At 48.3% G+C, this 21,088-nt stretch overlaps 1 protein-coding gene across 4 annotated transcripts in view; it reads right to left on the bottom strand.

Moving 5' to 3' along the window:
• B4GALNT3 (beta-1,4-N-acetyl-galactosaminyltransferase 3) overlaps positions 1 to 18,109 on the bottom strand; it is a 93,695-nt gene extending 75,586 nt beyond the window's left edge. For 2 of the 4 annotated variants that reach the window (XR_009543230.1, XM_060164373.1), the window contains exon 1: positions 17,721 to 18,109. Coding sequence is in view for 3 of the 4 variants with exons in the window: in XM_060164373.1 (XP_060020356.1) it covers positions 17,721 to 17,889 (169 nt within the window). In the remaining variant the exon portion in view is untranslated. The remainder of the gene's footprint in view (positions 1 to 17,720) is intronic. The other 2 variants (XM_060164371.1, XM_060164372.1) reach the window with 1 other exon arrangement.
• Between the last annotated feature and the right edge of the window lie 2,979 nt (positions 18,110 to 21,088).

Genomic DNA, 21,088 nt, shown 5'->3' with positions numbered 1-21,088 from the left:
GAGACATAAAGGAGCAGAACAGTATAGAAAAACAACTCCTTCTTGAGAATTTTTTTTTCTTGGTTTTAGAAGAAACAACTTTGGGGTTTTCTTCTGCCTTTCAGGCTTCCCGACGTCTAAATATACCAAGCGTAATCATTTATTGTACAAACCAAGTTATGTACAATATATGTTTATCTTGCTAAACTAAGAGAAAACTACTTTGGATCTGTAAGGGGTGCCAAAAGTATTTCATAGTTGTTTCCCTAAAAATATTACAGTACATTTTCATTTCCCAGAAATCGAACCCCCCCTAATTTTTATATGAGCAAGTACCTTGGGCAGTTTATACCCATTTCTTTTTCTCAAAGCGGTAAATATCAACTTCCAATTTAATAGCTCCTGCTTCCGTAAATGTTTCCCTGCAACAGACAGGTGGTATTTCCTAAGTAGTATAATTAAAGCTTCACTATTGTAGCATGTTACTTATGCAAATATTTTTCTAATTTTCATGCATCAGAGCAAAATTGAATTCTTATTCAACATGCTAAATCAAACTTTAATATTATTTTTTCCACCTCCTCTCCGAACTCTTCCAAACACGTTCTGAACCCACTTATTGCTGTCTACCTGCAATTTTTCTTCAACTTGTCATCCATTTCATCTTTTACCCCCAAAAAGAATTGCCTCTTACAGACTTCCATAATCCTAGTACTAGGATTATGAAAACATCAGCCCTCATCCGCTTGTATCCTTCTACAGAGAAGAAAGGAGAAGATAACATTTTTCAGAATTTGTTACATGTTTTCCTACCAAAGGGTTTCATGATTCACGTGCTCCTGGATTCTTCTGATTTAAAATCAACTTTGTCGCAGTGAACACTGTGGTACGTCTCTTTTTGAATGATGGTTCTCTCAGGGTATGTGCCCAGTAGTGGGATGGCTGGGTCGTATGGTAGTTCTATTTTTAGTTGTGTAAGGAACCTCCATACTGTTCTCCATAGTGGTTGTAAGCAATTATACTCCAATAAAGAGTAAATCAATCAATCAATCAATCAGCTTTGTCTATTGCTATTCCCCATCCCTCCTCAACTCAAGGAGGTAAGACAGGAAATCGTAACTCCACGCGCTTTTTTTTTTTTTTTAAGGTCTATGCTTCTTTAGCAGAATGGGCTCTGTTTTTTGTTTTTTTTTTTTTTCGGTACGCAGCCCTCTCACTGTTGTGGCCTCTCCCGTTGCGGAGCACAGGATCCAGACGCGCAGGCTCAGCGGCCATGCCTCACGGGCCCAGCCGCTCCACGGCATGTGGGATCTTCCCGGACCGGGGCACGAACCCATGTCCCCTGCATCAGCAGGCAGACTCTCAACCACTGCGCCACCAGGGAAGCCCAGAATGGGCTCTGTTTTGAGGATGGGAGGGTGCAAGGGACAAAGGGACCTGCTGGATGAGGACTGTCACGTCTTGGCCGCCCTTTGCAATATGAGAATTCAACATCAATAAGAACTTCCTTGCAGGTGACCTTCAGCTATCAGTGCACTATCAATGCAGAGCGTTGCTGGAGAAATTTCAGAAAACCCACAGATCAGCCCAACAGCAGCTGAGTTGGACACATGATCCACCCCCAGCTAAACGGCAATAACTTCAGCTAGGTAACTGGCAAGATAAATAGATCTGAGAACCAGTCATATGCATACTTAGTATACATCAGGGAAAAAGGACCACATGAATCTCAGACATTAAAAGGAAGCTTCTCAGCAAACAGAAAGGGATGGTGAGAGCACTGCGTGGGCACTGGGAGTCCTGGGCCCAGCACCGCTCCCTGGGCAGGTGCTGAAAACACTCTTGGCCTTAAATCCTTCACTGGTAAAATCAGAAGGCTGCGCAAACACTGCACTTCAAGAGGCAACTCCAGTCGGCTTGTAGCGACAGCCTGGCGAGCTGTGTTGAGAAAAATTCTGAGTCTGCAACTGGGCTCAGGAAGAGAATTTCATGTTCTACTGGAGATGCCTGCCACTGACCTGGAATAAGAAAGGCAGGTATTTTCCATCTCAGAATTTTAAAATCTCTGCGCTCCATTCCTATCCTAGGATTCTTTATGATATGTGAGAGAAAGCCCCCAAAAACCATCAAAAGAGAGACAAAGGGGCTTTACAAGCTGATTAAGTGATAATAATAATAGCTAACATTTATTAAACAGGAACTGTACCAGGAACTGTTCTAAGTACTTTATATGTGTTACTTCACTTAATTGTCATGATGAAACCCAGTGAGGTAGGTACCACTATTAATAATTCCATTTTATAGGTAAGGAACCAGGACACATTGATGCTTAGTCACCTGCTCACAGATTTCAACTCAGGTAGTCTGACTTCTGAGCAAGCTAGGAGGGAAAGGAGGGAGGGAGGGAAGGAAGGAAGGGAGGGAGGGAAGAGAGGGAGGGAGGGAAGAGAGGGAGGGAGGGAGGGAAGAGAGGGAGGGAGGGAGAAAGGGAAGAGTAAAGACACTGGCAGGTGGCGTGGAGGACACCACAGCAACCTCAGAAGTTAAGGCAGAAGGGCTGGCAGTGTCCACACAGGGGAAATGCAGGCCCAGCGAAGGCTGTGCGGGCTGAATTCTATCAGTGTTGAATTCTATCAATTCCATGAGTGCTCGTGGGGAGGGTGAAGCAAACTGCCATGACCGGACACTTGGGAGCCACCTCTGGCTTCTCTGACAACCTAAGCTGGAGTTCACAAGAGCAACCCAGACGAAGGAGGCATCAAAGAAGATACCAGCTGTGAGTTTCAGATAGTTCAACAGACGTTCCAGAGAGGGTGAGGTCAGCTGGTACAGAAACAACGAGGAAGCCTTCAGGAAAGGGATGAGGCCGACAGGATGGGCAGGGGCGTGAACGGCAGGCAGAAGGGTATCATGAGCCTGCAGAGCAGCGGTGAAGAGTTTGAGGAAGACCAGCCCGAGGGACAGGAGACCCCAGCTCCGGCTCCCCATGGCGAGAAGCGACGATGAAGCTACTGCTCTCTGGATAGTCACTCCCAGAGTTTATACACGCTCCTCTGCATCTCCTAGCAGCCGGACTGCTTCCTCGCTCTTTGTTCCCCTCCCCACCACCGCAACTAGGGTAGAGGGATTTAACTGGGAGGATGTCCCCAAGTCAACCAAACTCTGAGAATTTACCATGTGCAGGTATCGGGCAAGGCACTCAGGCAGAGTTCTCAACTAGGGATCCACGGAGGGGTGTCAGGGGCCTGTGCACCTCCCCAGAATATTATGCAAAATATGAGGGGGGAGGCAAATTTCTGGGGAGAGGGTCGCCAGTTTCCTCATCAGATTCTTACAAGGGTACACAAGCCACAAAAGGTTAAAAATCTCTGCACCAGGGAGACCAAGGGGGAAGTGCCCAGGTCCGGCACTCAAGAAATGCCATCTCCTGGGGGAAGACAGACAAACAGAAATAACCCAGGCAAGGCAGCCTCTGAGAAGTACCCTAACGGAGTACAAAAAAGCAGAGTGAGGGAGGGGAGCAGAGGTTCATTCCAACGGGGATGCCCACAGGATGTGCTCCCCACACCCCAGTTTTGGGATCCAAGTTTGCAATGAAGGAAAAACAGACGCTACAGTAAGTCCCCTACGTATGAACCTTCAAGTTGCGAAATTTCAAAGATACAAACGTGCAGTCCATCAGCGTCAGGTGTGAGTGACACTGCAGCTTCCTCCGTCTCCTGTTGCTGGCGACCCTTCAGCTCTACCACCTCCCACCTCCTCTCCCTCCTCTAGGCAGTAACCCTTCCTGCCTGCTCACTCGATGCCAGCCTGTGTGCCGGCTGTCGTGCTGGCTCCTGTATCTTTCAAGGGAATGTACTGTAAGATTAAACATGTTTTAATTTGGGGGTTTATTTGTTTTTATGTATTAGTTGTGTGAAAAGTATTATAAACCTATCACAGTATAGCACTATATAGCCGATTGTGTTAGTTGGGTACCTAGGCTAACTTTGTTGGACTTAGGAACAAATCGGACTTACGGAACTCGTTCGTTTGTAGAGGACTTACTGTATTACTTCTCCCCAAGCCTAGACAGAGCCCCTGGCCAGAGCCCCTGGCTCAGGTACTCCCAGCAGGAAACCAAGAGTGTGAGGCCAACCCTATCCCCCCAGAAGGAGGGGGAAGGAGGACACTGCTCCAGGACTATGGGAGGTGGCAGGAAGATACCCTTCCTGAAAACGAGCGCTGACCCTGGTCCACCCGTCCCCGCTCTGCCAGCTCCCATCCTCTGAATTCCTGGGGTGCTTGTGGCACTGACCCTCGGGAGCCCCTCACTCTCCCGGCCTCAATTCTCCCACCCTTTGTCCAAAAACTTTGTGCCATCACTTGTTTCATTCTCTCCCAAGACCTCACCGCCATCTGAAATTCTCATCTCTTTGTTGAAGTGTTCATTACCTGTCTTGTCCTCATGAAATGTAAGCTCCATGACAGCAAAGCCCTGAAATGTCTGGTTCCCTTCTCCATCCCTAATACCTACAACACTGCCTAGCACATACGCACACTCACTACATATTTGGTGAATGAGTGTCTGTCTCCTGTCCCTTTCTATGTATTCTCTTGAAGGACCAGCACGGCATCCAGGTCCCAGAGGAAAGTGTAAGAAGAAACAGAGGCACTTTCTTCCCCAGAGACCACTTCTGAGATACTGGGTGTGCAAGGCAGCCCTTAATTTAAATGATTATGGCAGAGCATAGCCAGAGGACCACGTGTGAAGCTCAGAACTTTAGTATCCTATCACCTTCTGCATCAACAATACTGCCAAAGTGTCATGTGTTTCTCTGACAGGTCTCAGCTTTCCTGTCACCCTCCTCAGCTAGGCACTCATCGCCCACACCTTAGGTCATTGCAGTGACCACCTAGGTGGCCTCTGTCGCCAAACCATCTTACGAACCTCCAGCAGCTTCATCTGCCAATAATCACTGTTCCTAGGACATAAAAGGTGTCCACAGACTTCCCTGCTGGTTCAGTGGTAAAGAATCCGCCTTCCAATGCAGGGGATGTGGGCTCGATCCCTGGTCGGGGAACTAGGATCCCACATGCCGCGGAGCCACTAAGCCCATGTGCCACAACTACTGAGCTGGCGTACCTCACACAAGAGCCCGCGTGCCGCAAACTACAGAGCCCACGCTCTCTGGAGCCCGTGCGCCACAACGAGAGAGAAGCCCAGGTGCTGCAACGAAGACCCTGCAAGCCACAACTAAAGACCCGACGCAGCCAAAAAAAGTAAATAAAATAAATTTTAAAATAAATAAAGAACTGCTTTAAAAAAAAAGAAAAAAAAGGTGTCCAGTAAGTGTCTGAAGAATTAAAGCATGAATCCGTGGATGAAAATAAGAAACACTGCCTTTATCATATAAAATCCCTGCTTTCAAAAATCTATGTTGCAATACAACAAACTAGTGAATATAACAAAAAAGAAATAGACTCCCCGATAAAGAGAACAACCTAGTGGCTACCTGTTGGGAGAGGGAAGGGGGGGGCAATAAAGGGGTAGGGGGTTAACAGATACAAACTACTATGTATAATAAAAATCAGGGGCTTCCCTGGTGGCGCAGTGGTTGAGAGTCCGCCTGCCAATGCAGGGGACACGAGTTTGTGCCCCGGTCCAGGAAGATCCCACATGCCGCGGAGCGGCTCAGCCCATGAGCCATGGCCGCTGAGCCTGCGCGTCCAGAGCCTGTGCTCCGCAGCGGGAGAGGCCACAACGGTAAGAGGCCCGCATACCGCAAAGAAAAAAAAAAATCAGCTACAATGATATATTGAACAACACGGGGAATACAGTCAATATTTTATAATAACTATGAATGGAGTATAGCCTTTAAGAACTGTGAATCACAACAGACTCACAGACTTAGAGAACAGACTTAAGATACCAGAGGGGAAAAGGTGGGGCGGAGGGATAGTTAGGAAGTTTGGGATCGACATGTACACACGGCTATATTTGACATGGATAACCAACAGGGACCTACTGTGGAGCACAGGGGACTCTGCTCAACATTCTGTAGCAACCTAACTGGGAAAAGAACTGGAAAAAGAACAGATACATGTATATGTATAACTGAATCACTTTGTTGTACACCTGAAACTAATACAACATTGTTAATCAACTACACTCCAATATGAAATAAAGTTAAAAAAATTGTGAATCATTATATCGTACACCTGTAACTTATATAATATTGTACATCAACCGTACTGCAATTAAAAAAAGAAATTAAAAAAATTCTACATGCTCTCCACCAAGTCCAAACGCGAGCACCCTGGCACTCGAGACTCTGCAATCACGTCACAACCACCCGTCCAATGTCATCTCCTTCACGCTGTGGGAGCCTCTGCCCTGAGGATCTGAGTTCCCTAAACTTATAGTTAGCTTATGCTAGACACCCCCTCCAAATAGCCACCTTTGCTTAGACACACACACACACACACACACACACACACCCCAATAACAACAGAATCTTGGAGCTGGAGGAGGTCTTAAACACTGAAGCCATAATATGTGTATGTATAGCTGATTCACTTTATTATAAAGCAGAAACTAACACACCATTGTAAAGCAATTACACTCCAATAAAGATGTTAAAAAATAAATAAAAAATAAAAAACTTCAAGCCAGAGCTCTTCTTTTGGGGAAATACAGCAGAACACTAAGAAATGCTGCATAAAATTTGACAAACTTATTTACTAATAAGTTTATTTACTAATAGCTAAGGGCTCCATAAAGTAAGGGCAATCTCCAGGGGTCAAAAAATGAAGATGTGAACATTGGTGCAGCTCTAGATAACATACTAGGCAAAATTAATTTTAGAGTATTAAAAACAGAACAATTTTTAAAAAGGAACCAAATCTGAAGTAGAGCCAAGTAGAACTTACAGATATGAAAAATACAGTCATTGAATCAAAAGAAAAAATGGGGCAGATGCCTCTGCCTCAAGGTCCCTCCCTAATTTTCTACCCCTTCTTTGTGCCTGTGCAGCTTGCCTGCCTTCTGTTGCTGGAAGTTGTTCACCTGAGATGGGCTCTCAGCCTCTCCCTTTTCCCAGCCCTCTGCTCAGCTGAAATAAAGAAGCAGAACCAGGAACTGAGAATTCACCCCGACACTCTGTGCCTGGCTCCTGGGGAAGCCTCCCAAGTCCTCACCGCACCCCCCTGCCCCGAATCTTTGGCTAAGAGGTGGTGGTGAGAGGTCCAGAGATCAGCTGGCCGGCAAGGGGGCTGTGCATGTGCACAGGCCTGCACACATCCATTTGGACCCCGGTTGGCAGGAAGGGTGGAAAGGAGAGGATCAAGGGATTTGTAAGAAGATCTCAGCAGAGAGGCCTTTAATCTTTGAAACAACTGCCTGAATGGAGGCCACATTGTCAGGGATGACCTTGGGGGCCAAATAGCCAGAAGCGCTGGGATAACTGCCACCCCTCCGCCAGGCAACTGAGTCTTGAAAGACCGGAGCCCAAAGTCCAAAGATGGACTCGCCCCATGGCCCCTTTGTGACACGGTAGTGGCTCCAAACCAGACCCAGAAACAAGCATCCCATTGAATGGAAGACTGCGAAACTGAAGCCCTCAAAAGAAACAGGACCTGTGCAAGCACCCGCGATAAATCAGCTTCAGAGCTTGGATTAAAACAGAGATAAAGCCCAGTGTTCCTGCCTCTGAGACCTGGAAGTCCTCCGAGCATACTCAGGGACACGCAGTAGAGCAACAGGCTACGTTGCCCAACTGCTGAACTTTGGTGCCCTGGTCCGTTGCCAAATGGCTCTCATTCTCCACAAAACCCTTGACTTCTAACCCACCCGTCCCCATCAGTGCAGATCTGTGTCTGGGGTGCAGACAGAAAGATGGAGGATGGAGAAGAGTCTTGTGGCAGAATGCGCGTGTGGTGGCAGGTGCGGGCGTGGATGGCCTGGAGACGGCAGAGGGACCGGGCACAGCTGTGTCACGGGCCAAGAAGCTGGAGAGACAGTGGCAAGAGGGCCAGCTGAGGAATGCATCTCTATACTCCTGCCTGCCAGCCTTTTTCTAATTCTTACCAGATTGTAAACTCTGAAGGGGAAGAGATGGGAGCCAACTCTCTCCTAGCTCCTGACATGTGCTAGGCTTATGTTCAATCTAACTGGGCACTTCACATGTGCAAGGCTGGCTAAATCTTATCGCATCGAATCATAAGAAAAGCTCCACAGGGAGGTCATATAACCCCATTACCCAGATGAAGCCTCTGAGGCTTGAAAAGGAATAAGTACTTTATACAAAGTCCTGCAGCTGGTGAGAAATAAAGCTTGGATTTGAACCCTGCCCTGTCTTTAAATTCCATAAGTTTTCCCAGGAATCATCAATGCTTTTTATCCCACTCAGTCCCCCACAAAAAAGTGAATGCTCCATAAACATTTTACTTAAGTTTTAAAATAAATCACCTCCACAGCCATTCAAGATAAAATAATAAAAAAAAAATTGAAAACTACACATCACTCAATTTCCTGGCTTTACTGCACTTCGCAGATATTGGATTTTTTTTTTATTCAAACAGAAAGTCACAAAAATTATAATCATCCTCACCAGTTCACTCAGTCCCATGTAATTAATTTTTTTTTTCATCTTGATCTTTTGTTAGCACTTTTATGAACTCATCAGTTTTCCATTAGAGTTCTGAAAATGCTTATTCATTCAGTTCGGCAGTATAGTCAGTTATCAGAAACCTGTGCTTGTCAGAGTCTTTTCCATGAATTCCTTGAAGGTGAAACCCTTTTATAGGAACGTATTTGCAAAAGCACCAGAGTACACCCAGAACTGTCTGTAAATGACAAAAGCCTTAAAAATGACCACGGTTAAAGATTTGATGAAAGTTCATCATAATGCAATTGACAAGGAAATTTAGTTATTTCTGAGATATGCATTTTAAAATAATAACTAGAATTATGACTTATAACATGCATTTTAAACATGCATTTTATAACATGCATTTTAAAATAATATATAACATGCATTTTAAAATAACTAGAATTATGACTTATAACATTATACCAGACTTATAACTTATAACATTATGACTTATAACATTATACCATATATCATTATACCATTATACCTAAGATTTTTAGGAATTTCCTGTAATGTCTGAAACATTTACATTAACATATTTCCATACGAAAGTTTAATATTAGTTTCTTTTTTAATTTATTTTTTTATACAGCAGGTTCTTATTAGTCATCAATTTTATACACATCAGTGTATACATGTCAATACCAATCGCCCAATTCAGATACTGGATTTTTTACAAATTGAAGGTTTGTGGCAACCCTGCATTGAGTGTCGAGCAAGTCTATCAGCAGCATTTTTCCAACAGCCTTTGCTCAGTTCGTGTCTCTGTGTCACATTTTGGTAATTCCCACACTATTTCAAATTTTTTCATTATTATTCTCTTTGTTATGGTGATCTGTGATCTGTGATCGTTGATGTTACTTACTTTTTTTAATGATGTTACTATTACAAAAAGATTATGACTCACTGAAGGCTCAGATGATGGTTAGCATTTTTTTAACCAATAAATTATTTTTTCCCCGAATTCGACCAATAAAGTATTTTTGAACGAAGGTATGTAGATTTTTTTTTTTTTAGACATAATGCTACTGCACACTTAATTGACTACAGTATAGTGTAAACATAACTGTTATATGCACTGGGAAACCGAAACATTTGTGTGACCCTCTTGCAATATTCACTTTATTGTGGAGGTCTGGAACTGAACCCACAGTGTCTCCCAGGTCTGCCTCTATAAAATCCATGGTTTGTCTGGAATATCATTCCTCTATTCCCACCCCCACCTTTCCTTCTCCTTTTCCCACCTTGGGCCCTCTTCCCAGGCCTTGGTGCCATAAAGCGCAATTCCACCTGCAATGGCTTATGGGATCTTAGTTCCCCAACCAGGGATTGAACCTGGGCCCTGGCAGTGAAAGCGCCGAGTCCTAACCAGGGAATTCCCAAAAACACATTTTAAAAGAAGAGAAGAAATGGGTAGGAGGCAGATAACACCTCTTCCCCTGGCCTGTTTTCTCATCTGTTAGTAAAGGGGCTGGACGGCTCATGTTCGTGACTTTCTACACCCAGAAGCCACAGCTCTTCACGCTCCTGGTCCCCCCACTGGCCTGGGGGGAGGTTAGAAGCCCAAAAGACAAACTTGAGGTTCCTGGCCTTCCTGGCTAGTCCCCTCGGTTGTTTTATTAGTATTGTCAGGGGTGCCCCAAGCTTTATTAAATTTTCCTTACATTTATGTCATTGTTTCCAATGACAGTGGCTCAGGCCCCAGCATGTCAGTAAATTCCAAGCTTTTGATGTCCACTTCACACATAAGGAGGTGAGAATTTATTTTTGAATGTCATTCAATTTTTCAATACCTAAATAGACTAAAAACAAAAACATCAGGAAAATAATAATTCATGTTTTGGGGGGGGGGTTTAATCTAGAATTCTTTCCAGAATCCAGCATCTGGTTATCACAGCTATTATACTTTATTTATTTATTGTTTTTTTTGCGGTACGCGGGCCTCTCACCGCTGTGGCCTCTCCCGTTGCGGAGCACAGGCTCCGGACGCGCAGGCTCAGCGGCCATGGCTCACGGGCCCAGCCGCTCCACGGCATGTGGGATCTTCCCGGACCGGGGCACGAACCCGTGTCCCCTGCATCGGCAGGCGGACTCTCAACCACTACGCCACCAGGGAAGCCCCTATACTTTATTTTTTCTTTTCAAGAATCTCTAGGTCAGAGTAGTGGGATTATAGGTGACTGTCAGTTTCTTCTTCATACTTTTATATATACCATAGCACTTTTATTGATTTCTTTATGCCTTGATTTGGTCCAGAAAAAGTTAAAGTGGCTTGCAAGTACCACAGAATATAAGATGACATAAACTAATAGTAGTTGTGGGAAAGAAAGAAAAAGATAGAGGAATAAAATTGGTACCAAAGTGCAAATCATAAAATCTTTTACACTTTTTTCCAAATGAACCAAAAACTGAATTCTAAAGCTTTCTAGTAACCAACACAAAGGGAGAAACCTGTGTGGTTATATAATTTACATGGCCAATAAAAATGAAAACAAACAGATTGCTCAAGAGAGCAGAGCTAGTTCTAATATCAAGATCAGAAGAAAAGTTCTCATCACAAGAAAAAAAATTGTAATTATGTGAGATGATGGATGTTAACTAAACTTACTGTGGTGATCATTTTGCAATGTATACAAATATCACATCATTATGTCGTACACTTCGAAATGTCAATTGTATCTCTAAAACTGGGGAAAAAAAAATAAAGACCAGAAGAAACGTTTCTGGAAGGTTCTCAAACACAGGATAAGCAATGACTCTCAATCCCATCCTTGGAGAATGTCACAGGGCTATATCTCATAGCACTTAGGTCCTGGGTCTTGCCCCTCCTTAAGTTATTGGATCAGTTGTACTAGGTGCCTCATGCACAAAAAGGTAATTTTATAGGGGTTACTGTGGTCCAGATACACAGCCATTATCTGGTATAATGAACATGTGTTGTTTTTATAATCATAAAGAAATATTATTTTAAAATAAATCACATACTGTGTGATTCCATTTCCATAAGGTATAGAAATAGACTATATTAATCTATGCTCATGGTAGTGACAGAAATCGCTGGTACCATTCTGTTTCTTCATCGGGGTGTTCGTTACAAGGGTATGCTCAGTTTGTGGAGATTCATCAAGCTGTGCCCTTACATGTGCACTTTTCTGTACATATAACATACTCCCATGGGAATTTCCTGGTGGTCCAGTGGTTAGGATTCCGGGCTTTCAATGCCAGGGGCCCAGGTTCGATCCCTAGTCAGGGAACTAAGATCCCACAAGCCACGTGGGGCGGCCAAAAAAAAGAAACCAAACCAAACAAAAAAACCCAACAAACAAAAAAAGGTACTTCCATGAAAAGTAAAACAAAAAAAAAGGGACCACATGGACAATTTGCATGCTTATTTTCTACAAAAGTTGGTCAATGGTAAAAAAATTTTAAAGTTTAGCATAAGAAGTAAATTACATACTAAAATATCACAGAGATTAAAAAAAATATATGGATACTTCTAACACTGAAAGCAGTGCTTGTTGGAACCTAAGAGTCTGTAAAAATTTAATCTATCCGTCATGCTTTGCTCAAATGTATAACATATTCAGCCCGGGACCCTTTACATATACCCCATCCAAACTACGCTCACCCCTTCCAGTAGTACTTTTTATATCAGGTAACGTATAAATCTATTAATTGTGGATCACAAGGTCAAAGGAGGGTTGTCTGAAAGCTCAGAACGTCTGCTTGGCCTAGCTGAGACCTCATCATCCTCGGACAGAAGGAAGCGTGCTCGTGGAAATTAAAAGGTAGGATTTGAGAGCAGTGCAACTCGGTAGAGAAGCAGACGGTCAGCGGCCAACTGCAAGAACAGCCTCCAGGCCCCCTTCCAAAGCAAACTCTGCTCTGGCGGCTGCCCTGCTCCGCTCCATGAAGCCCAGCCCAGGCTCTGGGGCCTGGAAAACTACTGCAGCGCGCCGCCAGCCACTCCTAAAGCCAGCACAGAAGTGGCTGCTTCAAAGGCCTCGTGCTGCAAAGCAGTCAGAACCGTGCGGGGCATCTGGACACCTCCCAGGACAGGCGCGGCCGGCAGCCCAATCACCACTGAGCAGGAGATCGGGGCCTCAGCCCACACGAGGGTCCCTGGGTGACAGCAGGACAGCAGGGCCGGCTGTGCTGCTGGGATTCTGCGGCCACGTCAGAAAGGACTAGGGAGACCAGGGAGGGAGAGGCCAAGGCTGGGTGAGGGCCCCTGTCCTCACACCCTGTGGTCCTGGTGCAGACGGCGCTGGTCCAAAGGAAACACACTTTTAATAGGAAAAGCAGTGATGGCTTAATTCTTATCCTTCGCATTTGTGTGTAAAGGCTACCGCTGTTTATACGTATTATGGTACGAGGAACAAGAATTCCTAGGTTCTATTCTTGGATCCATCACTGATAAGCCAAGTATCTGCCAGTGAAAATATCAGGTGCTTGGAAATTCAGAGCTTACCGTCCATAACCAGAAGGTATTTGAGTGCCCAGTATCTGCCCTGAATTGATTACTGACTTGAAGTTCCAGGCAGCAGCCGGGTGGCCAGAATGGCAGCATAAAGAGAGGTAAGTAGGACGGAGGAAAAGGAGCCAGAGGCTCCATGGGAAAGAGGGGCAGCCCAGCCGGGGCGACATGCGACAGGGTCCCGGGCCCAAGGGGCCCACGAAGCAGCTGTGCTTCCCTCCACACTTGCCTCTGCTCTGAGGCTCAGCTCTAAGCCACAGCCCTCCCGCTCTGCCCACACATCTGTCTCATCTGTTTTTCCCTCTCTCCTGGCCTGCGTCTCAGATTACCGTTCTGCCCTGAGCTACCTCTGTCACTGGAGGGTTTGTCTCCCTTCCAAATCGGAATGTCTGTGGTGACCCCGGGAGCCACAGGGCCCGCCTGACATCTGTGGCTATGCCACCGCAGCCCACTCGGAGTCACTTAGGAATCGCGGGGGCCAGCCGGACAGATGTGTTATAAGTTTCAGGCTTGGAAACACCTTGGGGTTTAGCAGGTACACTGGACACTTAAATGGGGACACTGCAGACCCAGCCTTGTGAGATGTGGAAAGAGGCTGGTGTGCACCACCATTCGGCCCTGGCTCTGTGGCCAGCTGTGATCGCTTGGTTCCAACACCAAGTTGGTCTCAGCAGCAGGTCAATTATAGAGCAAAGAACCTAGAAACCATTTTAGTCCAGACCTCTGCCCTCAGGCAGGACGTAGCTAATCCAGTCTGAACAAATGGGTATAGCTCATTAAAAGCTGCCAGGACGGGGTCTTTAACTTCCAATAATAGTCTGGGCCCGGGGCTGCTCTCAGCCAGTACACACCGGTACACCCATGCCAGTTCTCAAAATACTGGAACACTTATGAACGTGTTGGTATATAGTGACTGCCCCAGGTCCTCCGAATGTCCCACTAGAGCCCTGACCTGTCCTCAGGAGAGCTCCATGACCCAGCAGCTGAAGACTAATGCCAGCCACAGTAAGGAACCTTCCGCCCCATCCCAGCACCACCATCCATACCAAAGTACAGTACGGTTAAACAGTTTTACTATTTCCCTACCCATTCTGCAACACCATCTTATTCTAAAACTTTCGACTGCTTTCTCTTATCTACTGAATAAATGCCACCCTTTAAGGTTGTTCTTCAGAGTCTTTCATACTGTGGCACCATTCCCTATCCTCCTTCACACCCTCTGCTTCACCAAACCCAGACGCTCAACATTTCCAAACACTAACTTGTCCTTGACTATTGGTCTTGGCTTCTGCTGCCCTCTCTGCCTGGAATAGCTTTCTCTTTCTGCATCCACTAAAGTCTTACCAACTCCTCAAGATCTCCTGAAACGTCACCACTTCCATGAAATATTAGTTGAAAGAGCCGTGCCCCATTTCCAGAAGTGTCACAGCAACGTGTAGGTTCTACCTCTGTAAAACTTAACGGTTGTCTCCTATTACAATCATTCTCATATACGCACCTCAACTCCCCTCCTAGAGGGAAAGCTGTGAGGGGCAGAAACCATAACAGAGTCATCACCACATCTAAGTGACCGAGCACAATGCCCTGCTCGAGCTACGTGCTAAACAAATATTTGTTTAAATGAGTGAGTATGAAGCCCACGCACCTAGAGCCCGTGCTCTGCAGCAAGAGAAGCCACCACAACGAGAAGCCCACGCACCGCAACTAGAGAAAGCCCACACGCAGCAACAAAGACCCAACGCAGCCAAAAATAAATAAATGAATAAATAAATTTATAAAAAATAATAATAAATAAATAAGTGCGTGAGTGAGTAAACAGCTCTCATTCTTTTGTCCAAGGGACCCATTCTTCTATCCGTGAACAGTTTCGGTGGCTTCTCCCTGAAGTTACTCCAAATGTGGTTGTATCTTTTTCTACAGATGGAACCCAAACTGCATATCACGCATCTCAAACTACAGGGTTATTCCATAAGAAGCAGGAAGCACGCTCCCTGTCATTACTTGACCACCCTGGAGTTTGTAACTACCAGCTCTCCATACATTTCTCCCAGCACCAGATCAGGGCGGCAGTCACAAAGGGACAGGCAAATGAAAGGTTCTTGGTAACGGAGGCTGGCCTTACAGATGACAGGAAGGCTGGTGGTGCAGTGAGCTGGCAGGGGCTGCTACAGAGAGGCAGGGTGGCTTGCTGGGAAGCAGAACCAGGCTGGGGCTCCGGTTGCTGCTGTATGCCAGGGTGTACGCGAGGGAAGGCTAGCAACCCTCTTCTCACTGCTGTGCTTTCTAATCCCTCCTTCCCCACTCTCCCTCCAGAGGAATGGCTGGGAGTAAGACCTATAAGACAAGACAGGACTTTGATGCACGACGTCTGAGCTTCTTAAAAACAAAGGACGGGGGACCAGGAGCCAGAAAGCACAGCCACTGTCTAAATCTCATTCCAAAAGGAAATCAAGGAAAGAGTAGAATACGATGGGACAGCCCGGCATGACAAGCCACCCTGCCAGCAGGTGGGCTTCAGGGCTCTAGGAGGCTGAGAAGAAGGTACGAGGGATCCATCAGTGCCCAGGCTTGGGCCCCCCGTTAAAAACAACAGTTAGGGAAACGGAAAGCCAATTCTGGACTAGGAAGCTGAGAACATTCTTCTGGAGAAGGGTCCGTTTGGAAAAGGAAACAAAGAATAAGGAAACCCAGTCAGAAAGTGAAGATTCATCTAGAAGGGAAAAGAAACTGACCCAGGAATTGATGGCTAAGGATGAGACAGCCAATAGGAGACAGAGGTTGGGAGCCAGGTGTGAGATGATAACTATGGCAAACTGCTTCCGGTCTCTGAGGAGAAAGCTCACTTGGGGTAAAGGAAAAGTATGTGCTGGGGGGTGAGGGAGGCGGATGGGAGGCCATTCATTTCAGGGTCACAAAGCAACTGCTCTGCTCTCTGGGTGTGGCCATGCCGCAGCATGCGGGATCTTAGTTTCCTGACCACGCATGGAACCCGTGCCCCCTGCAGTGGAAACGTGGAGTCCTAACCACTGGACCGCCAGGGAAGTCTCTCCTCTCTGGTTTCAATCTGTGCAGTGGACTCCACTGGCTACCAGGTTAACAAGATGGTGGCCAAGGAGGAGAGAAGGGAGATCCCTCCCGGGGCCTCCCACCCACCCACACTCCACCTGGGCTCCTCCACGGGGGACCCTCTGAGTGGCCGTGGTATGGAAGAGTAGATACGCTCTGTCTTTCAGAGGAGCGAGCAAGGCATGGGGAGCTGAGGGAAGGCAGACTGGTCTTCGGAAGGAAGAGCTCTTCCTACTTGAGACCTGTGGACCTGACTTGGGAAGTCCCTTCCTCGTGGTGTGCTGGGCTCCCTGACCCTGGAAATGCTCAGGCGGGGAGATCACACAATCGTAGTGTTCACATTGAAAGGGACCAACTCCCTCCTTCTACCTGAGAAGCTGCCATTTGCGCCTGGATCTCCCAACTAGTTAGCGTCAGAACCAGGAATGGAAGGCCAGTCTCCAAACACACAGCCAGAAATATGTCAGCAGCCACACAGTGAGAGGTTCCGCCATAAATACCCATCTCTGTCCTGAACCAGCTCAATTACTGACCCTAGTAATTCCCTGTCTTTGGCCACAAGAGGAGGCAAAGCACCACACCCAGCCCTGGGCAGAACAGCTGACACAAGAACTTAGAGCATCTTCTCACCAGAGTTCCATCCGTCGTCCCTTAGTTTTCCTGAAAGGGGGAATGTTTGTAATTCCACACGTTGTCTGGAATTATAAACCTCCCCCCTTCAGGATTGGGAAGGGCACCTAGTAGTTCTGGGAGTTTCTCTTTTTTCCAACTATTGCAGCGACCTTTGACACAGTGCCTGACACTTCGGAGGTTTTACTTCACTCTGTCAGTGTAAACTGAAAACCACCTCGGACAGGCATGCCTGTTCAAGTAAAAAGAGAAAGAGAGCATCCCCTTCGTTTTCCTAGGAGGAAACTGAGACAGAAATTTTAAGTGGCTCTGGCTCCGTGGAAAAAGAGAAGCAGGAATCTACCCACTGCCCGGTCCACTGAGCTGCCCTGAGCAGGATATGGGGGTTCAGCTCATTCCGCAGGGTTCCCGAGGGGGGCTGCAGACAACCCGCTGGGGGTGGAGGGTGGCCAGGACCAGGAGAGGGGACCGCTCGAGGGAGGTGGGAGACTTGAAGGAAGAGGAAGGGGCTGGGAGGGGAGTGGCCTGTGGGAAGAGGGGGAGGCGAGTGGCTCACGGCGGTATCGTTAAAATAAAGGACCCCCCCCCGAAAACGCCGCAGGGGAGCAAACGGAGCGAGCCACGGAGAAGGCGGGTAGCAAAGTTTGGGTCGCGCAGACCGGAGCGAGCGGCCTGGTGGAGGCGGCCGAAGGCGCCCCAGACACGGACCTCAGCCCGCGTCGACGCGTTTCTCTGGTACCGGGTCTGCGAGCCGAGTGCGGCCAGGGGTGGCCCCGAGGCTCCCCCGGCTTCCCTCCCGCGGGGCGCCCGGCACCTGGAGACCCAGCGAGGTGGAGACCGGGTCTCAAATGGGGGGGTGGGTCCCCCCTGAGGCGGGAGCCGCCGGCCCTGCCCCCTCCCTGCTGCGCGCCTGCCGCGGCCCCGGCGCTACTCACTCCGGTTCAGGGGGTTCCCGCCGACCTGGGCCGACGCCGCCAATTCCAGATAAAGAGTCCAGAGCCCCACGGACACCACGGCGAGCAGCAGCAGCAGCCGGAAGCGCCTCCGCAGCAGCTTGACCGGGCGCAGCAGCAGCAGCAGCCGCGCGGCCCGGGGGCCCCCCATGGCCCTAAGCCCCTAGCCCCGGCCCGGCCCCGGCCGGCTCTCAGCGCCGCGCCCCGGCCGCCCGACCAGGCCGCCCCGCCGCGGGGCGCCGGCTCATGCTCCTCCCGAGGCCCCGCCGGCTCCTGCCCACGCCCGGACGCGGGCTTGCTGCCGGCCGCCCCACCGCTCCTCGCTCGCCGCCCGCTCTCGGGGTGCCCACGAGGAGGCTACCCAGGTGCGCCGCCCCGCCCCGCCCCGCGCCCCGCCCCCTCCCGCGCCTCCGCCCGCCGCCCACCTGCCCCGCCCCCGGGCCCGCCCTGCCCCCGCGGCACAGGTGGGCCCCGCCCCCGAGCGGAGCCGGGATGGGGACGGCCGCTCGGGCCTCGCTGGTCAATACCCGGCGCCTCCGCCAGCCGGGGGTGCGTGGGGCAGGTATGATCTGCACTCTGCTCCCCAAGCACGAGTGAGGTCGAAGCTTTGTAGACGCGGGGCGCGGGGCGGGGGTAGTGTTGGGGAGGCTGCGGCTTGGGGCGTTTCGTGGCCCGCAGCGACCCTACCCCTGCCTTAGAGTAGACATCGGAGCTGGGGAACCCTGGCGTCTCAATTCAGCCGCGGTCTCCTCTCCCAACCACATCTCCAAGAGACCCTGGGAGAGTTGTACGGCCCCCGGGGTGAACCCAAGTAGTTGCTCCCAGACGAGGATGACAGAGCCCGGGGGGGAGAATGGATGTTGGAGGGTTCTGAGGAAAAATTACAAATCAGAAAATAAACCAACAAAACGACAACAAAAACACAAACTCACTCCTAGAGTTAAAAAAGTTCATCAAGATATTCTGCATTCCAGTTCTCTGCCTTCAGGCAGGTAAAACATTATTACCTGATTTAAATGAGAGAATTAAAGTCCAGAGGAACACAGTGGACTGCCTAAGGTCATTCATCGGGGAACACTGCAGTTTTCTTTTTTGCTTTTTCTCATGGGGACAATGCTCAGGAGACTATGGAGAAAGCAGGGGGTCAAAAGCATTCCCGGACATTTTAAAGCCACATGAACAGCATGCAAATACTGTTGACACACAGCTGTTCACATAACTGAGTGGTTTCCCCTCCCCTCTGCTACCACTGTAGCTGGATGTCCAACCATCCCATAGGCCCTACTGGACTATTGGAACTTTTCTAATTAGCCCCGCAACTCCAGGCTCCCCACCTGCCACCACCCCCCATCTTCTCTACTACCACCAGATCGTCTTCATAAAATCCTCTATGCCTCCATACACCTGCTCGAAAATGTGCTTACTGGTTAAAGTGCAAACTGTGAATCTGGCATTCAAGGCCTTCCGAAACCTTTTCCAACTTTACGTGGCCATGTGAAAGCTGCTGCAGCTGAAATGAGTTGATTCACCGCCTCCAACACATTTTCCTTTCCAGTTGGTCCAGTTGGTCAGGTCTGACCCCTCCTCCAAGGTCCATTTCAGGTCTGTGAAGCTTTCTTGGACCCGCCCAGTCCTGAGCAACCCCATCCTCCTTGGAGCTTTGGCACAACTGGCAGCCTGATGTGTACCCACCTACTGGTAGGTGCACACTCACTTTGAGTTTGAGTATAGTCTCCCAACTTCCCTGTGAGGCTTCAAAAGTGAGAACTGAAAAACAAATATCGCATATTAATGCATATACGTGGAATGTAGAGAAATGGCATAGATGATCTTATTTGCAAAGCAGAAATAGAGATGTAGAGAATAAACAAACAAACGTATGGATACCAAGGGGGAAGTCGGGCGGGGTGGGGGGGGTGAATTGGGAGATTGGGATTGACCTATATACACTATTGATACTATGTATAAAATAGATAACTAATGGGAACTGACTGTATAGCACAGGAAGCTCTACTCAATGCTCCATGGTGACCTAAATGGGAAGGAAATCCAAAAAAAGAGGGGATATACGTGTACAAATAGATGATTCACTTTGTTGTACAGTAGAAACTAACACAACGTTATAAAGCAACTCTACTCCAATAAAAATTAATTTAAAAAAAGGGGGGGGAGAACTGTGCACCCTCAGGATGCAGCACAGCGTCCATTTGTCACTTGGTACCCTTTGAGGAGGGAGGTGGTCCCAGGAGGGAACGTCCCCCAGAATTCTCAGTGTAGTTATTCAGCAAAAGGTGAATCTGAAGGACAGTTCTCTACTAATAGCCCTGGGGAAATGTCTCTGTGAAGGTCCAAACCACAGCTGTGTGCACTTCCCACCCCTTCTTTCTCTCCCAAAGACCAAGACAGGAGCAGCCAGAGGGTACAAGCTTGGCCAAGGCAGGTGGGAGGTGACCAGGGCCCCTGCACGTGGAGTCTCTCTCTCTCATGGGGGGCAACCACCCTGGACGTTAGGCTGAATCACTTTCAGGACTTTGTATGAAAATTGGTGGCAGCCCCATGATTCTCTCCTTAAAGACTGGCCCTCTGGGGCTTCCCTGGTGGCTCAGTGGTTGAGAGTCCGCCTGCCGATGCAGGGGACACGCGTTCGTGCCCCGGTCCGGGAGGATCCCACATGCCCCGGAGCGGCTGGGCCCGTGAGCCATGGCCGCTGAGCCTGCGCGTCCGGAGCCTGTGCTGCGCGACGGGAGAGGCCACAACAGTGAGAGGCCCGCGTAACGCAAAAAAGACTTCAATCTACCAGACCCTTGAAGTGTTTATTATGTGGGAACTGGGAGAGATATAAAACATGGAGCATGCCATCTAGTTGAGGAAAAAGACATTCCACTAAAAAAGAAAAGTGACACTTTAAAGGTAGAGTTTCTGGTCCAAATAGTGAATTCCAAAGAAATTCAGAAAAGGAAAGAGATCAGTCTGCACCTCTCAGTCCTGTGCCCTCCTTTTCTCACTCCTCCTCTGTTCTTATACCTTGAACAGATGGTTACTTTTGTGCTTATGGTGAGAGGGCACAGGGGTGGGGAGGGGTGAGGAGGCCAGGAGACTCCTGGGACTCTCCCTCCCTCTTCTGTTCTCTTTCCTGCTGTGGTTGCCTCACATCAGACCCTGATTTCAGACCACTTGCTCCAAATCCCTTTTCGACTCCTAGTGACATCACAGCAGGGAAGGATCTGGATTCTTTCTCAATCGGTTGAGCTTGCTGTCATCCTCCCTCAGATCCAGAGGTATTTGTGGTGACAATTTTTGGTGGCATAATATTGCCACCGAGGTCTGCTCATCGTGTCAATTTAACTGGA

The sequence above is a fragment of the Lagenorhynchus albirostris genome, chromosome 11, assembly GCF_949774975.1.
Source record: "Lagenorhynchus albirostris chromosome 11, mLagAlb1.1, whole genome shotgun sequence".
NCBI classification, from domain to species: domain Eukaryota; kingdom Metazoa; phylum Chordata; class Mammalia; order Artiodactyla; family Delphinidae; genus Lagenorhynchus; species Lagenorhynchus albirostris.
The sequence above is the reverse complement of the archived record's forward strand: the minus strand, read 5'-3'. Positions and strand labels throughout refer to the sequence as shown.